The sequence below is a fragment of the Salarias fasciatus genome, chromosome 16 (genome assembly GCF_902148845.1).
Source record: "Salarias fasciatus chromosome 16, fSalaFa1.1, whole genome shotgun sequence".
NCBI classification, from domain to species: Eukaryota; Metazoa; Chordata; class Actinopteri; order Blenniiformes; family Blenniidae; genus Salarias; species Salarias fasciatus.
Genome location: NC_043760.1, coordinates 17,360,119 through 17,384,712, shown reverse-complemented (window position 1 = coordinate 17,384,712; position 24,594 = coordinate 17,360,119). Strand labels below are relative to the sequence as shown.

The window sequence follows — 24,594 nt, the reverse complement described above, 5'->3', positions numbered from 1 at the left end:
GCTTTTAAAACCTCAGAATTGAACCATCCTGAATAATGTTGTTCTTTTTGAGATTGATCATAAACTGAGTGAAAATTATGTCCATGCACAAGTACTCACAACGACAAATGTGCAATTGTACTATGATACTGTTTGAATCATTTCACTTGCATGTTGTATATTGCAAGTGGTGAACATAGTCATAGTCCTCTTTCTGTCCTAATGATCATATTTTCTTTTAGTGTGAGCAATACCCATGTATATAGTGCTAATGAAGCGGTTCAGAAAACAATCAAAACACGAGGGGAAAGAAAAGACCTTTACAAAAAAAAACAAAAAACCTCTGGCTCAGTGTTGGAATGAAACACTCATTATTCAGATAATTAGCTATTAGTGTCACAGTGGGTAAGTCCGAGGTCTGCTGTAGCGCAGGCCAGTGGCATGTCTGTCCAACATTATTAATGTGATCCTCAGCTGTGACTGCTGACTGAGTCTGATCAGGCTTCTCGCCTCTTCTGTCTGCCAATGTTCAATTTCAGGCTACATTGTGGAGGTTTGCCACGTCCCCTGCCCCCTCGACTGTAAGCTCAGCGACTGGTCGGCTTGGTCGGCCTGCAGCACATCCTGTGGCAGCGGGTTAAAGATCAGATCAAAGTGGCTCAGGGAGAAAGCGTTCAACGGAGGACGTCCATGTCCCAAACTGGATTTAAAGAACCAGGTAAGGGTAGCAACAGTGCCGTCACAGATAAGGCCTCCAGCCCACTGTTGAAGCAACTCTAAGTTGGAAAGAAGCTGTCAAAAGTTCAGTCTCCGTATTACAGAACATTCTCTTCAGTTAGTGCTTAGAGCAGGTTGCATATTTCCTGGCTATATTTATGTTCAGCAATAAGGAACAAAGCAAACAGTAATGACCGAATCACATATCCACATTGTTTTTCTTACATCCTCCAAGAAAATTGATTTCTGAAGATAAACATAAGACATAAAAATGTACTTGTGACTTTATGAGTCATGTACAAACTGGCTTGAATTCGAAATAAATAAATATTCACTTGCTTCGTGCATTGATTGCCAGCACGCATACATTTCCTCACTTAGATTTAACTTGCTTGTACACAGTGCTTCTCTTGTGTGTTCTTGGAGTGTATTTCCTCCTCCTCCGTTGTGTTGCGGCCAATTGTTGTCACAGCAAAGTCGTCGCATTCTGCTCACATTTCAATGACAAGGTCGATTACCCATCAGACAGTTGGGCTCCTGGGCGACCTGTTCATTTTCTGCTGTCTTTAGTCGGACCAGATTATTGGCCTTGCAAGACATGCCCTTTCCTTGACACGGAGCGTGGGCAATACTAAGTAACAAAAAGAAAGGTGCTAGTGAGGGTAGAAGTGGACAGATGGGAGCTTTTGATATTCCACAGTCAGGTTTTTTTTTTTTTTCCCCCCCTCTCTGTGGTTCTGAATATTTTGTGACAGCACATCTCTCATGGGGTCACGGTTTAAAGAGGGGAAGTGTTTTATGAATGCTGTCTGTATGCCTGAATGGGCTTGAAAGGACACTCTAGTTTGTAGAGGTCAGTATGGAGATGAGGCGCGGCTGTGTGAAAAATATTCTAATATGTGCTACTGGCAGTTTGTGTACAGATGGTTAAGTGCCCACTAACAAGGTCTGTATGGCCCCGGTTGTAATGTCCTGTAATAACCCTCACCACTGAAATCGGAGCTCTTTGTTGCCCCGTGTCCTGGTGGATTTACCCGGAGTGGGGATTCGTTCTTGAATTATTAAATTAGACTTTTAAAGTGAAGCACACCTGTCTGAGGTATGGGTGAAAAGATACTGTAATCTTTAGGCTGTGCCGGTGGGAATCGCTCTGCCTGGCTACTCTTCGTGTCTGTTTTGTTTGATTAGGAAACTCTTCACATTGTTAAAAAAAAAACAAAAAAAAAACGCTGCTTTCTCCTCGAGTCGATGCCCTCGTCTCACAGCCCTCGCACTTAAATTCTACCCCCGGTTCTTAATTCAGTCTCCGCCTGCGTGCAGCATGATCCTGAATATTCGCGGCGCTAATGGGTAGCCCCCCTAGTGCACAAACAGTTGCTGTCTCACCGCCGACTATGAGCCACTCGCTCGCCAAAGTCTCGCCGCGCTCCCACCAGCAGATGTTCCCCCTTGAGCCGCAGCCAGAAGTGATCGACTTGACAGAGATGAAATTTACAGTGCACCGAAAATCATCCTCTCGTCACTTGGTTGAGTGAGCACAAAAGATAGAGGGAGAGACGGAGAAAAAAGTGTGAATGTGTGTGTGCCTGTGTCCGTGCGTCGCTGTAAAAATAATGAGCAAAATAAATGGTCACAATGTCAAACAGTCTTTGTAGGTGCGGGTCTGTAAAATAAATCTTAAGTATGCTGTTAATGAGGTAGTCCATATGATGTCTTTTTTTTTTTTTTTTCCCCCACACACACTCAGAAAATGTGACCATGGACAAGTTAATCAAGATGAATTATTCAAACATCACTCTTGCTGAGAACACCCCCTCAGGCGTTTGTGTACAAGTGAGGAAATTGCAGGACTTTAAGCAGAAATATGTTGAGCACATTTTCATTCACTTTCTGTTGTTGTGCCGTCAGCTGAGTTTGTGTCTGCATTTATGCTGATATGCTTGATTTGTGGCTGTAATAATGTTTTGTCCTGAACGAAACTGAGAGTTACTGTAATTCCAGGGCACAGAAGTACAGTGCTTTAATTTAGGGTTATCGAATATGCAAAACTGATCAGCAAAAATGTTTTTCAATAAATGCAACTGCTTTTTGTTCACTGGGGTCTCACTGCTCTGATAAGATTAGCAGATATTACACAATACTAAGACCCAGACACAAATGGCCAATTACATAACAGCAGTGAAAGCTTGCTGCCTTTAGCGAATAAATATATTAACATAAAAGCCTTACTGTGACAGGTGACTTTATGGAAATGTTCATACTGAAGCCAGTTTCCTGTCTGAGAAGTGACAGGTTTTTGCCAACAATAGTCTGGATCAAATTAATGCGGCAAAGAACAAATCAGACAGCTATTTCTACAAAAGCAATATTAATATTAGTGAGTACTTGCATTAAATGTGAACATTTCCAGGATAAATTTGTACATCATTTCACTGAAAAAATAAGAACATGTTTGACTTTGTTTAATCAATAAGCTATAACCCAGTCAAAAGTAACTGCACACATCCTTATTGTATACTGCAGCATCTGAGAATAAAAAGGAATTGAAGGTTACATATCTACTGTAAAGTCATGTGTATGCGTAGGCTGATGTCTTTAGCTCTTAGGTCACATCCTTTACCACAGTAAACTTGAACAGATCGTTGTCTTTGTGTAGATCTGCTTAGATTAGAAGCAGGATTTTAGGTTTGTTTTAGTCAAAGGATTTCCAAACTATATGACAGGGCTGTCAACGCTCACAGTCACTGAGCATAATAATGAGTATAAACTCATTCCACACTGTTATTTTCTCACACTAAGCTGCATTTTCTTTAACTGAATGTGGAACTTTCTCCAATAAAAAAAAAGGTCACTTTACAACAACCAATCACAGGGCAGAGAGACAACTTATTCACACTTACGGACAATTTAGAGTGAAGAATTTACCCTGAGCACCTGTTTTTGGGACGGAAGGAAGGAAACTGGACTCCCCACAGAAAACACACGCATGCACAGAAACGCCTTCAGCCGAACTCAAACCGGGGATTTTCTCACTGTGAGCTCAGCGTGCGAACCACTACACTACTGTGAACTCAGAGATGCGCTCTCTGCCGAGATCAAATATTCAGCTATATAAATAGGAAAAGAAAAACAACATCTTTTTGTGTCATGGGGACTTCAGTAAACGAGTGATTGGGCGGACTGCAGAGGGAATTGAAAACAGCACCACCGGCGAGACGAGTCTGCCCGGCGCTGCATCACAACCGGCTTTTATTATAATAATAAGAGAAACAAAGGCGTGCTGGGTTCGGTATCGAGTTACAATGTTTAGATGGTTATCTTCTGTTGAGTTTCTGATTGGATTAGCTGGGCAGGTGCCTGTAAGCATTCATTTTCAACTGTATAAATTCACCGAGGAGACTAAAGCATTGTAAAAACATGCCCGTGTTCAAGGTGACTGTAATTGTGTTTGTTAGGGAAAATATGCCCGGTGGTGTGCATGTGCACAGTTTCATCCATCACATCACTTTGTGAGGTTTTACAATTTTTTTTTTTGTCTTTAGTACATATGGATCCTATATCCAGTGTTATTAATGAACCACTGGAACCTTTGAGGTATTTATGACGCATGGTGTACAGGATGTTTATTTTCCTCAAGGAAATTTCAAGATGGATTTTTTTTTTTGGGGAGTGGAAAAAAAAACAGTCCATATTTTCATGCTTGTTTTTTCAGTTTCTGTTCAAATTTTTTCCCAAAATATTACCAGAGAGCGCACATTTTTTTAATGGTAGCAGAAAAACATCTGCAAACCACACAAATGTTTAAAACAAAAAACAAAAAAAAAACAACTGTTGTGTCTCCACTCAGCGATTGAGCAGCGCCGGGATGTGCAGCCTGTGTCTCAACACAAGATGCCCACAAGAGGCTGCCACAGAGAGCTCACAGATGTCAAAGCAGAGCTCCCTGAGAAACACACAAATTGGATCTATAATTACAGGAGACATTTGAATTTCATCATAACTCCCACAAGTGTTTGCTGCCAAATGCTGGGATATCAAGTCTTATCTGCACTTTCCTTGTAACACAAAGGACTTTTCGTGATTGTTTGACAGCCAGTCAGATGGGTGTTTTTTTTTTTTTTTTTTGAATTCCATTAATGCCCTAAAGCCTCGACTCCAGCCACTTCGGTCCTATTCTGGGTTCCGTCTCGTTCACCTCCAGTGTTGTTTCACCGCAAACAGTGTGTGTGATCGTTCATGTATTTCTTTAAATCAGATGTGTTAAACACAGTTTAGTAGAGGGTGAAATAATGGCACCACGAGTTATAAATAACAGATGAATTATTCTTAGTTTTGGCATGAAAGGTGTGAGTTTCTTACCAGAAGTTCTGCGTTACAAAGCCTGAACCAGTTGAGCCATTTCTAACATGTCAGTGTTTTCCACTAGCTGCTGCATACAGAAAAATGTCCAAAAAAGGCAATATTTTGTCTCAAGCCATGCTTCTTTTCAGACTTAATTTGGCATTCACACCACCGTCACGGTAGTTGATCCTACTTTACTGGCAATCAGGTAACTACGGTATGGCTTTCACCATGGCAACACTGATCTTTCAACGCAGGTTTTGCAGTCTGATCCCTCCTGACAATATTAGTAGGAACATTTGATTTAACTGAAGGATTAAACTTTATGTTTGCTTCAAAAATTTTAAATGTTGGCACAGGTGATCCTGCAGGTTAGGCTCCTTCTTTAGCAGGAATTCAGTTTCACCGCTCTCCTCTGCTCGTTTTGTCAATTTTAGACAACATATGAATCAAAAATCCTTGTACTTTAAAATTTGCTGTCAAGTACGTTACAATTTTGAGTATTGTCAGTGTTGCCGTGTGTGTCTTTTGTATTTCATAAATGTGCTTTTTGTGATCTGACAGTCAGAACCTCTTCCAAAACAATGTCAGAAAGTTTTTTGATCCAAACACAAGAGATAAGCAATTAAAATCCTTTCATGATCACAATTGTCAGTTACAGGAACCAACTTATCTTGTAAGACTCTGCTGTTGTGGCAGAACAGTAATTTTCACAAATTGTCGTGTATTTTGCTATAATTGGGATGTGTGGAACATTTAACCAATTAGCGTGTAATTTTTTTTTTTTTTTTTTTTTTTTGTCCTGAGATTATCGCCCCCTGTTGTGATGGCGAGAGGTTAATTTCCGTAGATTCCCACTTTCCTTTGTATGGACTACAAGAAAATTACATTTTCCTTGCTTTTTTGATTAGTTTCTTTTGACCGCAGGTCACCGGGGTTATGAAACAAGGATTGGTAATTAATATTATTCACTTTTTTCATTCCTTCAATGGCCTCTCCGTTGTAATCACCACATACTGAGAAGCTACCTAGCTCTGAGAATTTAAAAAAAGCCCATTTTAATTAACAACATGGCCATTTTGCCACCTTTTGTTCAGCAAATAATTACTTTTACTGGATAATTAGTCTCCTTTCACCTACAAGTAATGAGTCCCACGTGCAAACAAATGTGTTTTTGTTTGTGAACATCATGCGTTCTTTAATTTGTTGGTGGTCTTTTTCACTGTTCTTTCATTTCGTTTGTGGTTTTGAACACATTTTTCTCTTCCACTTTGACAGTTCCTTGAGGAATAAAGATTTCAAGGCTCTTTTTTCTGAAGTTTTTTAATTAACTTGCAGGTGCAGGAATATCATCCTCAATATGTTATCATCATTTTTCATAGCGGTGATGATTATTGCATTGATGGTTACAGAGGTATTATTGATATGATGATCACAGTCTACTCCAGTTGCAAATTTCACAGAACATGGTTGTCTAATTTCTAGTTGAGGACTTACAGATGTGTGATTTTAGCAGCCTTTATAAGTTCATTCATAACTTGACAAAATGTAGTTTGTGGATTTCGTAAACTTGAGGTGACGTCTGTACAAATCCTGTTGATGCCGGCTGTGTCATTCATTCATAAGCATTGGAAATGGGGTCAGAATGAAGCATGCATGGTATAGCATAGTGATGGTTTCTGCTGCCACGGTACCTCAAGAGTGCCCTATTTTTTCCGAAAGCCCACAATCCTTTCTTTCTATGTCAACATTCATCGTGTTTGGTTGTTGCTCTGGTGTCAAGTTGGTTGTTGCATTTAACTGCAATCTGTATTTTGGGAGCTATGCAGTGCAGAATTTCTTTTACTGTCACAAAATTATCACAAGCTCTCACAAGTCACACAATCCTGACAACAATACTCTCCGGACGACTCTCACTGAACAACAGAGGACCAAAGATTTTAGGCTATGAGGACAGATATTGTCACAATGATCCATCTTCCATCCTCACTTCCAGGCTTGAAGGCCCTTCTGTGTGTGCACGTTCTCCCTGTGCGATGTGTGTTTTCTCCAGGTACTCTGATGTTCCTCCCCAAGTCCATACCCAAGTGTTTGAAGTTTCCGTTTGTTCCGTGTTCCCTTGGCTGACAAAACGTCTGCATCGAAAATGTTTCTCTAAAGTTCAGTTTGGAATTCCTGTAAGGCCTTTGTGCAAACAGGTTTGGTTGGTTTATTTAATGTCAAGGAGAATTAGTGCTGTAACTAAGTGCAGTAATTCACAGAGATATTTACATAGATCAGCCATAACATTATTACCACTGACAGACCTCTTTGTAATAACTGCACAGTGAAGCACTCTGGCCTCATATCATGAAGATCATTGGTTCAAGTTCAGTCATTTCTCTGCAAATTTTGCTTGTTCTTCCTGTGCATGTATGGTTTGTTGTTGTTTTATTATTTACTCTAGTTTCCTCCCAGAGTACAATAACATGTATTTGACGTTTAATTTCTACCACAAATTACCTTGAAGTGTGAATGTGAGTGACTTTGTCTCAGTTTGCCTTGTTCTGTCTAGTTAACCTGTCTCTACACATTTGAGCGTAATACAAAATGCAGTGATTGTGGTATTGTGGGTTGGAGAAAACTAACAAATGACCATTTATTCATGATAGATTATGTGTTGGTTCCAGGATGAAAAGGAAAACCTAAGAGTTCAAGCAAATTTCATATTATTACTGGACGTCGAGTTCAGAGCTTTTCCAAACCTGCAGCTCTTTGCGGTCTCTCCGGTCTGCAGTGGTCAATAATTGTTGCACACAGTGACTAAACACCAGCCTGTGTGGTCCGATCTAAAATAATGTAGCTGAAAGTGCTGCAGGAGTTAATGTTCTGAAAGAAACGTGTCAGAATACATTGTGCATTTTAGTCGGTTGTTTATTGTTGTGAGGGAGTAAAAGGGAGCCACAATATTCGGCATAATGGCCATAACGTTATAGTTGATCAGTTTATATGACTGTAAATGCTTTGTTGTTTTGTTTTCTTTGTCAGACCCGGTGTGCAGAGTTTGGGACATCATGAAAGAGTTGTTAATATTCACAGTAATCCTGAAACACAATGCAGCATCGTCACGGCTGAATACAATTAAATTGTGAAGAATTTTAAGTGGTAATATCCCAAAACAATCATGGTTGAACATATCTAGAATGCACCATGTCATCATATACAGACTAAGTACAGATATAGTGTGTCACCCATGTTTCAAATCCATTGACGGTTGTTTATTTGTTCCTGTATTTATCTATTCTTGAACTGTCTTTAATCAGTGAGCTGGCGTGCCAACACTATGAGGCTGCCACCTCAGGAAGAATTCATGGAGGAAATAATCCTGTATGAGTTTCTTTTTTATTCCTCCACTGCTGGAAGCATCCTAAGAAACAACCCATCTCACACTAAAACCGTTCAAATGCATCAAGGTGGAAGCCTTGTGCTTCTTGTGAGTGGTCTGGCATTCCCACAAAGCTCATGAATTGTTTTATTCACCATATGTATCACCGGTGTCGACACTGATTTCCCGTGCTCTCCGCTTCGCTTCACAAACGGAGCATTTGGTGCCTTCTTGGTCATTGCGTGTCATGGCTTGATGTCTTGGCTCAGTTCGGCTGTGTGTTTGTGGACTTGGCAAATGCCGCTGAGCTGTGGGGCTGCTGAGGCTGCTGAGGCTGCTTCTGGCTGCGGTTCCAGTTCAGAGGAGAGACTCAGATGCAGTTTGCTGTACACATTAATTTGTAAAGGATTTCTCAGTGTTTCTCCACAGATCTGCTGCTGGGCAGTGTCATGTCTTCTGGTCAAGCCTCCAAGCTCAGCTGTAATGTTAGTGCGATCTGCACTCAGTCGGTTCCTTCACTGGCAGCATTTCAAAGTGTTTCATGTTACTGGCTCCAGCAGCAGAAAATTTAGCCCAGTTTGCCAGCTCTCAGTTTTTATACATTGCTGTTTTCTGATACATTGATATGGTTGTTGTGATTAACCTTGTTTGATAAGATGTGGCAACACTTTGTACGTTGTCTTAACTGTACGCTGCCTCTAAATCTTTTGACATTTTTCTTTGCTTAATTGGCTCTACTTAACGTTTTGGTCATCACATTCAGACTTCCTCGGCGCACTTTGCAGCAGCGCTGTACAACGTAATTAAGCTTTAGCACTTCAGCTGCGTGACAGCTTCAACTGTTGTTCCCACATTGTAAATCAGACTTAAATAAAGCTCTTTTGAAACTTTTCTAGAGCAGCTGATGGCACATCATAAAGTCAGAGCCATCTGTTGACACATGTTAATACATGAGCATCGTAACATTGTCACTCAGGCGCCTCAGATTGTGTTGTAAGTCAGAGAGCTGATTGACAGTAGCTCAGAATTACAAGACTATACTGTATACAACACAAATTATACGAATCAAAACTTGTTCTCGTGTTTAAAATGATACGATCTGACTCATACAAATGAAAGCCTTGGATGTGCTGAAGCCCTGCAAAGTGAAAATTGAACACTTTTTAAAGCTACGGAGGTGAAATGGCAATCAAAAATTCCGCCAATATATTCTTTGTTTCAAGTGCATTGTGTTTAATAAAAAGGTGTTTCAAGAGGTTAATTTGTGGTTCAGCTTTAACCATTTCTACAAAGGTTGTAGATTGTTTTGTAATCATAGGAAAACCTTCTCTTCCCGTCCTTGTGTGGGCATTGTGTGTTTCTTAAGTTACTTTTTCAAATTGTTCTGTAAACCACTGTTTTTGTGACACAAATGCATAGTAGTTAACAAGTTATCACTCATAATATAACCATAGATGACATAAGTATATACGGTATTCGTTCTTCCCAAAGCAAATGTCATCAAGTGTTCTGTAACATTAAACCTTATCTAGAGATTATCCTGCAAAAATGCCAAAACTTTCTGTGGACACAGACATAGTCGACTTGACAAGTTACTCAGAAAAAGCAATTTTTTGATAACAGCTCCCAAGGTAGACCATCTCCCTCTCCGTTGAAACAGGGAGAAAACATCTTTTTTGAAATGCTTGTACTTGTGTGTACTAAGTATTTCTTCTGCACATGCATGAGTAGATGGACAGTAGCAACAATGGGAGCCTCCAGAGTGGAATGACGCCCAGTTCATGTTGTGCTGGAACTTAATGAAATAATGTATAATAGTGTAATGTGTGTAATATGTTTGATGAAGGTGATTCAAATTGAAAACCACACATTTACACACATGCATGACGCCGAAAAATAAAGCTGCTGCCTGCAAAATGTTTGTGTGACCCCTCTTGGGCAGTCAGGGGACAGTCAAAGGCAGCTGCACAGTTCTGCCGCTAACATCTTGAGTTATTTTACATCTTCTTGTCAACCCAGATTATCACTGATTTCTTTGACTTCTGAGAAACTCCCAACTCAGAGAACATGTAACCATGACAACCAGCAGCAGTGAGTCAGTGTCATTTGCTTCAGTATAACTGTAGATTAAAAACATCTTTCAAACAAGGAGTGTGATATTTATTGCTTTTGTCATCTGTCTTGACATATAAAAGATGTAAAACAGTTAGTGTCAATCCCAGCATTTTTTTAATGCGGTGAAAAGAGCAGTAAACGAGCAATGATGCGATAAATCTCCTGGCACCCTTGGCCGGTACTCAAAGCACACAAGGGCACCGTGGCATCAAGTTCGACAAGCACTGTCGTGAAGTACAGGGGGGGTGGGGGGTATTATATGCAACACTTTTCGCCCTCTGTGTAGATCCATGAGAGCATTTGACAGCTCTTTGTAACCCAGACTGGACCTCCTACTGTGAAGTAGGCCTCTGCTTTGTGTTGTTTTGAGTATCTGCTCTCACAGCCATTCATTCTCAATGAGCAAACCACAGGAAGAGTCAACAAGAATGGTGCTTATTCTCATCAGTGTTCAACAGTTTTGTGAATGATGTTTTGTAACACAACACATCCCTATCATGGCGTTACTTTTTGGTGGACGTGTTACTGCTTTGGCCATCCATGAACACCAACAGCTGTGGAGCTGCAGAGCTGTTGTCTGTGCAATCAATTCAAAATAAATATTGCTACTTTTTTTTAAGAACCTATTATCTGATATCAAGGCCTCATTTTCAGTAATGACATATTACTATCCTTTTCCTTCTTACTTGAATGACATTAAGATGCACTTTGTACAAAATTCATAATTATATGCCAGACTGATACTATTTCTTAACCCTCCCTCGCTCTGCTCATGTTCGTTTTACTTAAAGACTTGGTAAAATGAGAGAGAAATGGGGTGTTTTCCAAGAGAAAATAGTTTGGTGAGATTATTCATCCTCCTGATGCCTTTCGTATCTCTAAAAACATTCAACCAGTCCTCTTGTGTTCTGGACTCTATTTCTCTATAAATACTAAACAAGAGCTGATGAAGCTGATCGAGCGGCTGAATCCAAAATATTGGTACAAATGTCAAGCTTCTTGCTTTTTTTTTTTCCTTGGCTGCACTGAGGTGATAAACTTTCCTTTCCTCTACAATAGAACAAAAGAGTTACAAAGCTAGATAGTGATGGAGCTACTAAAGGCCAACAAGGTGTAATTAACACAGAGCAGTGCTCAGGCATGTATTATTCTCTCCCTGCAGGCTCAGTCCAAAAAGCGAGGAGGTCTCTTCCTGCATTTCAAACCATGCATATTGTTAAAGTCTGACTGAAGCACTTCCACACAGTGAGGCTACATTTTGCAGCCTCTTTAAAGCCTCCAGCCACCCAGATGGGCCGCAATATTTCATTCAGATACAAAGGTTAATCATAGCGTCTGCCTGATAATTAACAAAATAAATAGTGTTAAGTGTCCTGGTGAGAGCATTAAATACATTCCCAGCATTTGATCGGTGCACCGTTTTGTTTGGTTTTTTTTTTTTTTTTTTAAAAACAATGTATTTGCATGTTTGCTGTGAGCATCACAATATTTAACTCCAATTAAAATTCAGATTCACGAGATGGATCTTTTTATAAAGCAGGACAAGTCATCTTTTTTTTTTCACACATTCACAAGTGAAAAACTCTACTAATTAACAGTATCAATAATTATCGGTTGAACTCATGTGCGTACATTTTCAGACTCTCAATTTAAATCCAAAACTCTACATGGACAAATATTACTCAGATGAACTGTGTCACAGTCACTACAGCTTCTCCTCTGTGATTTGTGCTTGTCGTCCTCGGCATTATGCCATGAGTTTATTATAGGCGTTTGGCACAACAAATCACTTCAGAACTATCAGAATAAAATGCCCTGTGGTATTTTTTTTAAATGTTTCAGTGCACAGCTCTCCAGGCACTTGATGCTACATTTTTGTTTCTCTAATGGATGTTTAAATATGGAAAGTGGAAGAGTTCATGGCAAATTGAAACAGCATTGGTGGGAGTGTTTTTGAGCTGCCTGCCACATAATTCTAACATAATTCATTGTTGCTGGAAATGCAGAAAGTAACAAAGGGCAAACGGCAGAATGCTGCAGGACTGTCGGCTACAAAGCAGACTCGGTGATAAAAAATGAATCACAAAGGTAAAGAGTTCTGACTTGAGTTGGCCTATATACAGAAGTGCTTATACAATAATTAATGTCTCACTATAAATATGAACACAATCCAACATAGCTGCCCTCAATATTTCATGAAAAAGAAATTAGTATGCATTGTATGCACTGCAAGGATCCTTATAAATCTTGGTTCGGTTCAATATCTTTACATGTGGGTTCCTATAGCCTAATTCTGCATGCATGTGCTACAGGCATGGTGCAATTTACTGGCATGGATGGAGGAGATCAACCCCAACCTCTGGTCAACACATCCGCCCTGCTGCTGAATATTTATCACTGATGAAAACCGGCTGTCCTTTTTTCCTCAGTGATGAAAGTTACTTCACCGGCAGACCGAACAAAACACAAGAAATAATTGTAGCCGAGTGAAGCAGAGCTGATAGCTCTCACTTATCGGCGGTGAAAGTCGCGCTATATGTAAGATCACACGTTGGCATAATTGATGTCATTCTTCTGAGAGAATTTTTCTAATAAAAAACTTGGTACTTAGCAGCTGTTCAGCTCCACAGGCAATACAGTATCACTCAGCAGTGCTAATTAAAGGCCTTTACATTAGAAGAGGAAGTGAAGTCACTGATAAGCAAAGAACTGACATACCTGCCACACAAAATGGGTTCTTGAAGTTTCATTTATATCAGTAGTGCCACTGAAACACTGTCATTTCCAAGAGAGATCTGTTTTGGTGAGGAGACAGCATTTACTTACAACCATTCCGATTTACAGTACAGTGAATACATGAAATGGAGTAAAATAGTCCTGAAACAGTTGAACAAGTAAAAAAATGAAGAAACCAGATAAACTTCCTCCAAACTCTTCAGAAGGAGCTTAAAATCCTCAGACACAACTAGTATAAAGGTTAATAAATACAGTTGGAATAAGCTAATTTATAATTTGTTTCTATAAAATACGTTCAATTTTGAATTCCAACCAAGTATTAGTTTAGTTTAAATATTAGTTTATTGGTTTTTATTTGTCCAAGCCTTTCTTGGTGACCTTGCCTGCTAATGACAGAAGTTTAGTTTTAAGGGTCGGCACTTATTACAGATGCAGCCTTCAGGTTAAATTTTCCATTTTATTCTTTTGTTTAAATTCATTCGTTGTGTGAATCAAGAGAAAGATTTTGTGTCACAGAAGTTGTGTGACATGTTCTTTCTGGTTGCTGTGGGAGGAGACACCCTCATTCCGTCATATTTGGCCACCTGTACTCTAAAACAGATTACAGCTAGCTGCAGTGCTTCAGTGTCCACAGACTGCGTCCTTTCCCTTGGCTTTCCACATGGTTTCAGTAAACATTTTTCCTTTAGGGTGGAAATTGTCCGTATACTGTGATCAGGTGAACTATGAAGAAGAGGCCCTGGTTCTGGGAGGCACTCAATCAGGATTTTTTTTTGTGAAGGGAGGAGATGGAAAACGCTATTTGACCACATTTATTATTATATAGCAAGGTTAAGTGCTCACCAAATGTCTTTGCTAAAGCATCGCTGTCTTGTTGAGTCTGGTCCTGGTAATAAATTACAAAATGAATGGGAAAAGAAGATTATGTCAAAGCTTGATGGCCATTCATTTTGTACAATTATGGAAGTCACGCCATCGCCCCGCGGTAGAGCCGACGCTTCGGTGGGTCCAAGGAGGATGTTAGTCACATCGTAAATCTTGCAAAGGCTTTAGGTTTGCTGATGTCCTTGATAATAAAAGACCTAATTGGAAGGCACTTATGAGGGAAACACTGAGATGGTGAGGGTGAAATGCGAACCAACTCATGGTCAATGAACAACAATTGGAATCATTTACAGCGGTTATGGTTTTGTCTCTGTTAATTAGTGCTGCTGTGCAGCGCTCATTAGAGGTGACTGCGCGCTGGCAGTTTTGTCGCATTTATTGTAAAACACAATGAGGTATGTGGAAGATGTTAATTCACAAATTTACCTAATGCATTCATCAGTTTGATCAGTCTTCCCTCAGAAGAGCAAACATAAAGTATTAATATCTGAAAACATCACAGATGTCAGAAATGACTGATGCAATCATATGAAAGGTGAAAATGTGATGTATAGAATGCAGACTTTTGTTTTGTTTGTGATATTTGCACAGAGCTTAACAGAACACAGCAAGAACAGATATAGTTGTTCTCTCTCCCAGGTATGAGAGAAAAGAAGGATGCCATTCATCATGTGGTGACCGACAACTGCTGTGCAATGAGTCACAAATTGGAAGAGGGTGTGGTTAATGCCGAAAATCAAATGTCTGTATCCATACTTTATCTCTTTGCAGGGAGTTCTGTCCATGACTTTTTTTTTGTAAAGTATGAAATATCCTGGTTAGATCTAACATTGTGCTTTGACACCGTCTCTGTTCTTTTGAAGCATGTGTCCACTTTTATTCTGACACAGTATGCAATTTAGTCAGGCTCATGGGCCGTCAGTCACAGACAAGCCTACTTACGACACCGACTGCACTCTGCAGTGTACGATCTCACTGTGCCTTCACCGTGGATGTCAGAATCTGCAAACCCGCTCTATAGGTTTATTATAGTCTTCTCAAGCTCAAAGAGCCAAAGTGAGGATTCTTTCCATTACCTTCCTCAGCAGTGATCGCTTTGTACTCAATTCATCCATCAAATATCCTACATCACCGGCAGCCGGTGTAGTTTTAGGCGGCTGCAGTCTATTTGTTGCAGTTTTCTGAACCAACCTTGGTTTCTGGTTACAGTATTTGGTTTTGTGACAAAATACACACCAATTCATCATTGCTTTACGGGCCTCAAGGATCAATAAAACATTGGAACTTAATTTTGCCTGAGAACACACTTGATGTTGGTTTTTGCGCTGATTTTTTTTTTTTGAAAATGTAGTTTGATTCTTATTCTTCTTATGACAATTTCATTCTATCTTATTTTATTCAAATCACTAGGTTCATATTTTCATTTCCAACACGAATAACTGTTCTTCTTGAAACAGCTGTTTGTCTGTACCAAAAATCACAAATAAGTGTCTTCAGACACAGCCGCTCTAATGACTGCGCTGTGTTTTGGCACATTTTAACTTCCCCTCTCATGAGTACGTTTGAAAGGTCATCATCATGTGGGAATAGATCCCACTGTGTTTCTCGAGGCAGCTATTGTTTTTTTTTACTCATCCATGGGCTTGCTGACAGTAATAGCAGAGTCTGCTGGAAGTTTTAGTCTCACAATGACACTTTGAGAGAGATTTATTGAAGACGGTGCCCCGCTTCGGGGCTCCGTGTCCCATTTTCCCCCTGCTTACAGTATGATTTCTCCCTTTCAGAAACGCCCTTTGGCACTTCACGTGTTCTTTTCAGTTCCCATTCCATGTGTTTATTTGCGTAGAGGTCTGTGTTTGGGTATGCGCCAACAGTAATGGCATGGTCTTACATCCCCGCGTATGGTCATTGTTGATTTGTTTTGTGTACTTGTTGCTCTCATTATGGGGTACACAACAGTGTTTGCTTGTAACCTGTAATCAGTTTCTCACTGTGCGGTTGAAGGGCTTTACTTTCCATACTCTGCACAAGGCAAGAGACGTTCAAACGCTCAGTTTTTTCTACAAATCTGACATTTATTTAGTTGGTTTTATTATTGTTTTTCAGCCATAATAATACTTAACAAAGCAAAGAAGTAGGTGAATGCAAAGTTTCTTATGGCCGTTTGTCCTTGTAGGAAGCTTTTGGCACACACCCACACACACGCAAGCAGTCCGTGTGTCCAGTAAATCATCCTGTTTTGTCAACATATTATCAGAGCATTGATTAAGCATCATCATCACCTTCATGCACCTGTTACATAGTTCTGGGCTGGCACCTATTAAAGTTCCTCATCAGCTCAGCAGGCTGTTATCACCATCAGAGAGTTCCAGTGAACAGTGTGTTCATTCCTTTGGATCTTTTATTGTCATTTAGCTTCTTGATCATTTTGGTTTTTTTCATAGATTGTATAAGTGCAGCATGCCACAGATGAAACAACAGAGTCACTTAGTTATGCAAAAACTTGTCATTTTAATTTTTTCATGTATAATCACCCAAAAATTAAAATATCAACACAGATCAATTAGATCAGTGCTAAATTCTTCTGTGTAGTTAAAAGAAAGTAAAGACTGGTTTGAAAAGATTCTTGACAATTACATGTTGAAGATCAAGAACAATGTAAGGTGCCGAAAATATAAGTAATTCTAAGATGGATAAAGTAGGTAATGGTACTTCCATGTCACTGTACATTACATAAAATGAGCAAACAAGTGTGAATTTCGAGTGCCGATCAACAAAGCTCAGATGTATCGATTTACATTAAATCTTAACCAAAGTTTGGCAGATAGTTTTTGTGAAATCACTTCTGCATAATGTATCTGTCTTTGGTGAACAACTCGGTTAAAGTTCGGGAAATGGCACATGTGTGAAGAAGCATGGTGGTAGAGTAGAGTGTCGAGTAAATGCGTCTAAATATCGAAAAATCTAATGCTGTTGGCAAGAAAACGAAAAGTCAGTGTAAGATTTATTTTCAGAGAGACAGAAACACGAAGCATAAAGTTAAAGCTCCTCTGAAAAGGCTTAACGGAGTCAAGGTGAATGTTCTGGAGTGGCTCAGACCTCAGTCCAATACAAAATTTATGGCTGGATTTGAAAAGAGCTGTTCATGTTTAATCCCTGTGCACCCCGAGTTTAAGCAGTTTCACAAAGAAGAATTGAGTAAATGTTTTTTTTTCCCTCTCTCTCTCCAGTCCTATCCTTATTGCTGCCAAACCACACAGGCTTAGTGATCTTGGCTGGACCCGAAGGAACACTTTTATAGACGGTCAATATTATACAATCACATAGTTTTCATGATGTATTTTAATTAATTGATAGAACTTTTGTTAAATTTGACAATGAAGTGTTCTATATAAATAGTCTTTAATACAAACACAATGATATTGATCCTATTTATAAAAGCAATAAAGGGGTAACACATCCCATGGCAGATTTACGAGACTTTCGCTCCCTTAGTAATGATAACTTTATACAGTTGTTTTTTGAAGTGATACTGTCACAGTTTGGAAATATTTGGAAAAAGGATGATTTCAGCATTCATCATAATAAAGCAAGGAAGGACCCATCTATTAAACGTTGTAAAATGTCAACGCTTTTACTTTCATTATAGATATGACTGCATTCTGTAGGATAGAATTTCTCAACATTAGAGACCCTCCCACCTACGGTCACCTCCATCTGTGGAAACTCTGCCGACTCTACCTTGCCTGACTTCCAATTTCCTCCGAGTAAGGCACTAGTGGCTGCATAGCAGTTTAAGCAGGTTTTTGCTTTGATAACTGAAACATGTATTTAGCTGACAGCTGAGCGCTCTGTTTTGGTGAGTGGATTTTGTGTGAACCTGTTTTTTTTAATCTCCTTTTTATTTTTATTTTTCCTTAGGAAAAGTAAATCTTAATAGACTGGATGATAAACTGGCAATAGCATAACAGTGAAGTTTTTAGCAATCTTGTTGAGAGACACAGTACACAGCCCCTCTGAAGATACGCTTATCATGTTGCATTCCCACTCACCACCTTCCGACAAATTAATTTCTTGGAGTCGCCTTCAGCTGCAGGTCTGGCCGAAGCACGGCTGTTTAAACCAACTGCTTGAAAGCTCTCTCCACAGCAACATGAATCATTCAGTTTGGCAAAATATACAGGACGCCTAGATCTACTGTAGATGATGAAGCACCTAATCATCCTTTACCCTCATTAATGAAAGACTGAGCAGAATGCAGAATTCTTTTGGAAATCAAATTTGAGCCAAACTATGCATTTCTGTCACTGCAGGCAAATCTAAACTAATGATCATATCATTGTTCTTCTCTCCCCTGCCCAACTTCTGGCTTGTCATGCACTGCTAATATGGACATCCACGCAGGCTCAGGTCAGTGCCATTCATTCTGTACATATACTGTGCTTTAGCTAGCGAAAGCAGAATGCATGCCAGATCTGTCCGAGTCACACATACTCTTGACCCCTTTGGTCCTTTTGTTCGAGAGAACGGACCACCACTTTGATTGGAGAGAGTGCTACACGGATGGAATAGCTTATGTGAAGTGCATTTCAATGATATTCCATCTGCTCCTGCACTGAAGAAATGCAAATTGACATTTACTACAGAGCATCGAGACTTCTTCATATGTAGGTACAGTTTTTTTAGAGATTTCTCACTGGAAGTTGATGGGGTAATATCAGAAAACCTTTCAAATAAAGAACAAAGAAACAGAAGATACAGCTTATATTAACATTCAAACATGGAGTGAGTCCAAGTTTGTTGCAGATAATTCAGAATGATAGGGTATTCTTCTTCACTTTGCAGTGTGAGCTGTTTACAAATGTGTGTGCCCAAGGATGCCGAGAGAAGATCCTTCATTTTATTTTATTTTCTTAGCTCTGTCTTTGTGATGTTGCGCACAACCTTCAAACTACCAACATATTAGTCAATATCTGTCGGACACCTTCAGGGTTTTGCCACCGTGGTCCATTTGGCGAACGCTACGGTGACAAGATTACCCACCAAATAAATGGTCCTGGTGGTCAGCAAATGGTGTTTATATTCAGAGAAAGTGAGTCGAAAGTCATTTCCCTGGTGATGAAAATTAGTCGCAAAGCTGGAAGTGTGTTTCTGCAGTAGGAGTGGAGAAAGTGGGAGAAGAGTAGTTGCCAGTTTACCCAGCAGGGGCATCTGCAGGGACAGATGGGAGATGATGACGGTGTGTAATAGGCATCTGTGTGGCCCGTAGGGGAGGGAATACTCAACACTCATTCTCTCTCTCTCTCTCTCTCTCTCTCTCTCTCTCTCTCTCTCTCTCTCCAGTCTGAACACACACGCTCGCAGACACACACACCCGCACACATTTACTGACACCCATTACAGCTTGTCATAGCTTTTCCCACAAATTGTCCTCAGGAGTACACCTTTTACTGTGGCAGACAGTTACATAGATTGAGAGTAAACATGTGTTTACAGGAGCATTGTGCAGGCGGCTCCCTTGGTTATACACACATGCCAGATCCACTGGCTTAGCGGGGAGAAGTGAATCGGCTCAAAATCCAGCCAATTACACGTCGGGCTAAAGGGCCTGTTTCCATGGCCATTGTCATTTTACACAACCCCATGCTGCTTCTCTCATATCACACGTAGGTTTATTTCACCGTGAATAAAACACTTTTTGTACCTCTCTGCAGTAGGCGCGTATAAGTGCCCATAAGTTAGCTCAGAGCCTCTCTGTCCTGAAAGGCACAATTTGTCTAGCGCCGAACTTTCCTTTTAATTTCAGTTACTCAAAATTTGTATGCCTTCAGTGTTTTTTAGCCTCGTTCAAACTCGGGATGTGGAAAATATCTTGACATTAAACTGCGGCACTGACTTCAAATCGTCCCAGGAAAGCGCACGCGCTTGATGTTAAAAATAAATGCAACAAGAGGAGAATGCAAGCGCATGTTGTAAGAAACGATGCCTGAAAGCACAAAGACGTGGTTTTCTTTCTTTATTTCCTTTTGGATTTACCAAAGGAAAACCCAGGAGAAACATTGTTTCTAACCTGGAGACACCTCATTAGTGTACCTTGAAAACAGAAAGTGTCCCTAACATTGTTTTTTGAAACCACTATTCCTTGCTGTGGATATAGCATGAGTGTACCTTGGGGGTGTTGAAATGGTCACTATTATGTGTACATGTTTATGTGAGGCTGATGGTGTGCACGTCTACTTTTCAGGGTGCGTTTTGCAGATAAATGCTCATGTATCCTCTCTCTCCCTTTGTGTGTGTCTGTGTGTGTGTGTGTGTGTGTATTTGCATGCATACAGGTGTACGAGGCAGTGCCGTGCCACAGCGACTGCAGCCAGTACGAGTGGCGAGTCGAGCCCTGGTCCATTTGTACCATCAATACTGTGGACGACCTGCCAGCATGCGGAGAGGGAGTCCAAAGCCGCAAGATCAGGTCAGTGAGCGGGTTAGGCTTGGCAGACGGTCGTTCTGGCACCGCAACACTCAACGGGAGGAGCAGATTGGCAACGGTCCTCTGGCTGGCACTCTCACTGGTCCTGACACTTGCAATGCCAGGGGAAAACAAACAGTCAAAACAAACTACTGCTTCCTAATGAGCACTGATGATATTTTTTTTTTCTTTTTGCTGCCTTTTAGTGCTACTTAAAATAGCCACCGAGGAAAGCGTTGAAGTGTTGACCTTGGTATTGGATTAAGCACCACCAGAGAGAGAAGACATTGAATTGGGAAACTGTTATTGTGTCCAAAGAGGCTGAAATGTTCTGTGGGAGTCCAACTTTAAGTGGAAGTAACAGAAACAGATTTAAGCCAATCAACCACCGAACTCCAGGAATAGAACTAAAATCTGCTGGTGCAATTTCTTAAGGGACCCTTTTCAGAGCTGAAATATCTCATTATTTTACTGTTTTCAGGAATTTGCATGATAAACTTAAGCTTCCAGCAAAGTAGCCAGACTCCTGGCTGAAGTCAAAACATGTTTAAATGTATTTTTTAGAATACAATCAAAAAGGTCAAATACCCTAAGGTGGAAACAGTCTACAAAATAGAGCAGTTTTATTTTTCTCAAGTGCACAACTTCAGTGAGATGCAAAAAAAACAAACAAGCGTGAGTCCGTTTGCTTTTTGTTTTGCATCAACCACATCCACTTAAACTTGCTGACCAATCACATAGTTTTTAGATTTCATATCAGCAAAGTCAGGAGACAAATAGAAGTCATTCTTTTCTTTCAGTCGTGGGAGAAAGAACAAACTTGTCTCTTCTTCCAGAGTTCGTAGCCTAGGGATATGTTCCTCATTTGCAAAGCAAAGCATCCTGTGCACTCATTTTATGTGTTTCTCTTAATTAGGATGTCTTATTAGTGTGCTTGTAGTTGTGTTGTTAATATGACACATTAGCTGAGTGGTCTGCACTCTTCATGTCAGTCTGACGACCGATTTACTCATCATGCTCCGCTTAAGTAACATCACTTAAATGGAAGGTTCACATGTGCTGTTTGGGTCTGTTTGAGTGAATCACACTCCAGTGGATTTCTGTATTTTCAGTTCCAACTAACGCTTGGTTTGTCATAAGAGATACAAATAGTAGAGTTGGATTGGCACTTGGGTTGGCAGTGTTAAACAGACATGACATGAAAATGGATCGCTTGTTATTAATAGTCCAGGACTATTCTGAATCAAGGATTACTAATTGGACAAGAAGAGAAGGGATGGGAATCTGTTATAATAAATCTTTCAGTATCTTTCACTAATTCTAAGAACAGAACATAATTCTGTTTTCATGAACAGTACCTTATGAATGCAGCTTTGAAGTTTTTTATTTTTTTCGTGCCAGTGGTGTCAAACCCGAGGCCTGTGGGCCAAAACTGGCCTGCAAGAATTTCCAATCTGGCCCACCAAAGCCAACATCAAAAATTGAAAAAATTTCAAAGGAAAGGATGATTTTTCTTTTTCAACAACTTTCTTCAGAGTGGCGCACGCAGCACAACACTGACACCTGAGCTGAGATATCGGTGATGCTGCTGTGATACAGCTATTTTGTTGCTATCAAACTCTTCTCAACGTCATGCTGTCCGTTTGAGTTTGTAAAAGGATGATTAATGCAACAGCTTTTGGACAAGTTTTTTGGACATTTTACTATATTTTGCACCAGAGGGTAACATTGAAATAGACTTGAGGTTGAAATTGTAGTCATTTTTGGGAGAAACTGTGAAAATCCAAATACGTCTGCAGTTAAAATTTAAAGGTTTTAATGCCACTATTTTGCTCGTTCAGCCCACTCAAGATGAATTTGGGCTGCATGTGACCCCTGAACTACAATGTATTTGAAATCCCTGCTTTATGCTCGAGCCCAACAACGTCACGTTGCTTCTGTCTTTGTCACTGGATGTAAATACACAGACAGCCATTCTGAAGCTGCACTTCACAAAATATGGGGTCATTCTCAAAACTGTTTCTGTCATCTTTCTCGTGAGCGCGGTAAATCGACTTTTTGGCCCCACGTTTCAGTTTTGTTCGGTTAAATGTTCAGAGAGCCCAAACGGTACAAATTGTAGAAAGACTTCAAAAATAAACTGCTTTCAAAAGTCTCACTCGAGAGAAAGAGGAAGAGAAAAGAGTGTAGTTGAGTTTGAGTCACAAACTTCGAAATAGGTTTAAAAACTCAAAAAAAAAAAAAAAAAAAAAAAAAAAGGGGCCCGATTATGAGAGCCCCAGAGACTAGTTATGCAGCTATGTCTTCTGCTCTGCCAGGTGTGTGAAGAAGGGAGCAGCGAGCGGAGAGGATGGCACTGTGAAGGAGAGTCTGTGTGATCAAGAAGAAATGCCACCCAGAGCCCAGGTCTGCTATCTGGCCTGCCCTGACGACTGTGTCACTGCACCCTGGGGATCCTGGAGCAACTGCCCTCTGGTGAGAAGCTGTAATTGAGTGACTCTTTTCTCTGGCAGCTGACAGTTTGTGGGAGTAGTAAGTAAGCTGACAGTTTTTTGAAGGGTGTTTGGGATCCACATTAAAATTTCAAATATTTGAAGCTAAAAAGGGAATCGGAAAGGAGAGTTGAGGTAAACATATCAGCCTATTGATTAAAACAGATATGTAAAGTCTTGAACAGTGAAATATTATGCAGTCACAGAAATGTTTTCAACATAAAATTTCTGTATTCATCATATGAAATCATTAGTGCTCGGAAAACTATCCCTATGTGTTATTTATTTATTTTTAATTTCAATTGATCATTGTTCATTTCATTCTTTAAAAAGAGAAAAAATTAAATGCATTATGCAAGTATAAAACAAATATTTGAATGAAAGGGGGCAGAAAGAAGTAAAAAGAACGTATGATGTCCACTCCTTATCAACACAAATCAATCACACGATGAATAACAGCTGCGCACTTCAGATTGTGTCAGAGCACCAGACAATTTACAAAATCCGTAACGCCATTTTTCTGTTAGACAGCAGTGTCCTATTTTTTCTATAATAAAACTTTACATGCTTGTATAACTTGGAGAGCATAAAACATGAATTTAGTGGTGTTCTGGTGTGATTAGTTTTACTGATCCCACGTATGAGAAGCTTATCTGTGACAGCAGCACCATAAAGAATAGCCAGTTAAAATAAATAAATAAATAAAAACTCTGCATGATTTTGATTATGAAAAACGCGATATGATATGCATGGTACAGTGGTCAGCATTCCCTCCCCGTCTTAAGATTGGACCCGTGGGTCTTCCTGAGTGAAATATACATGTTTTTGTCCATGCATTTGTTTTCCTTTAAATACTCTAGTTTCATTTTGCAGTAAAGAAACAAATGGTGTGTGCGGCTGTGAGTGTGTGTGATTGTTTCTCTTTGTTTGCTCTGATGGACTGATGACCTGGCCTGTGTGCACACTGGCTTCGCCCATCGCCAGCTGGGACCGTCTCCAGTCCCTGAATTGGACAAAGCTGTAATCAAAACAGATGGATGAAGGTGTAACACAATCCCAAGTGTAAAATATAGAATACAATACTATATACAAAAATTATTTGTAATGAAACTCCTTTTTTTTTCTACAAATTGGGTAATATTGAGTTTACTAATGTGCTTCTATTCTCCAGTGAAGGTTTCTCTTCAGGCTACAGCTTTGTAACATATGTTTCTCCGGTGTTTGTAGCCACAGGCTAGTGGTCACATGACCGTGTTGCCGTGTTATAGGTTTCTTGTCAGACAGAACAGTTCAGTGGACTGGAACATTGGAGTCAGAGGGAGAGCAGGATGGGGGGGAAAGAGCTCTTGAGATCACTTAATTAGTTTCTGATTTCTCTCCGGACGTTTCTGTCTCATTCAGTCTTGAAACCTGTGGTGGAACTCATAACGTTAGCAAAACGCGGCAAGGCATGCCACAATGTAATAACGCTAAAGCGGATAACTTTAGAGCTAATTAAA

General features: G+C 40.0%; 1 protein-coding gene across 2 annotated transcripts in view; it reads left to right on the top strand.

Moving 5' to 3' along the window:
- Positions 1–24,594, top strand: part of thsd7ba (thrombospondin, type I, domain containing 7Ba) — a 151,752-nt gene that overhangs the window by 109,864 nt on the left and 17,294 nt on the right. The window contains exons 15-18 of one of the 2 annotated variants that reach the window (XM_030112052.1): positions 519–697; positions 18,542–18,547; positions 20,473–20,606; positions 22,922–23,078. In XM_030112052.1, coding sequence (XP_029967912.1) covers positions 519–697; positions 18,542–18,547; positions 20,473–20,606; positions 22,922–23,078 — 476 coding nt within the window. The remainder of the gene's footprint in view (positions 1–518; positions 698–18,541; positions 18,548–20,472; positions 20,607–22,921; positions 23,079–24,594) is intronic. The other variant, XM_030112054.1, reaches the window with a different exon arrangement.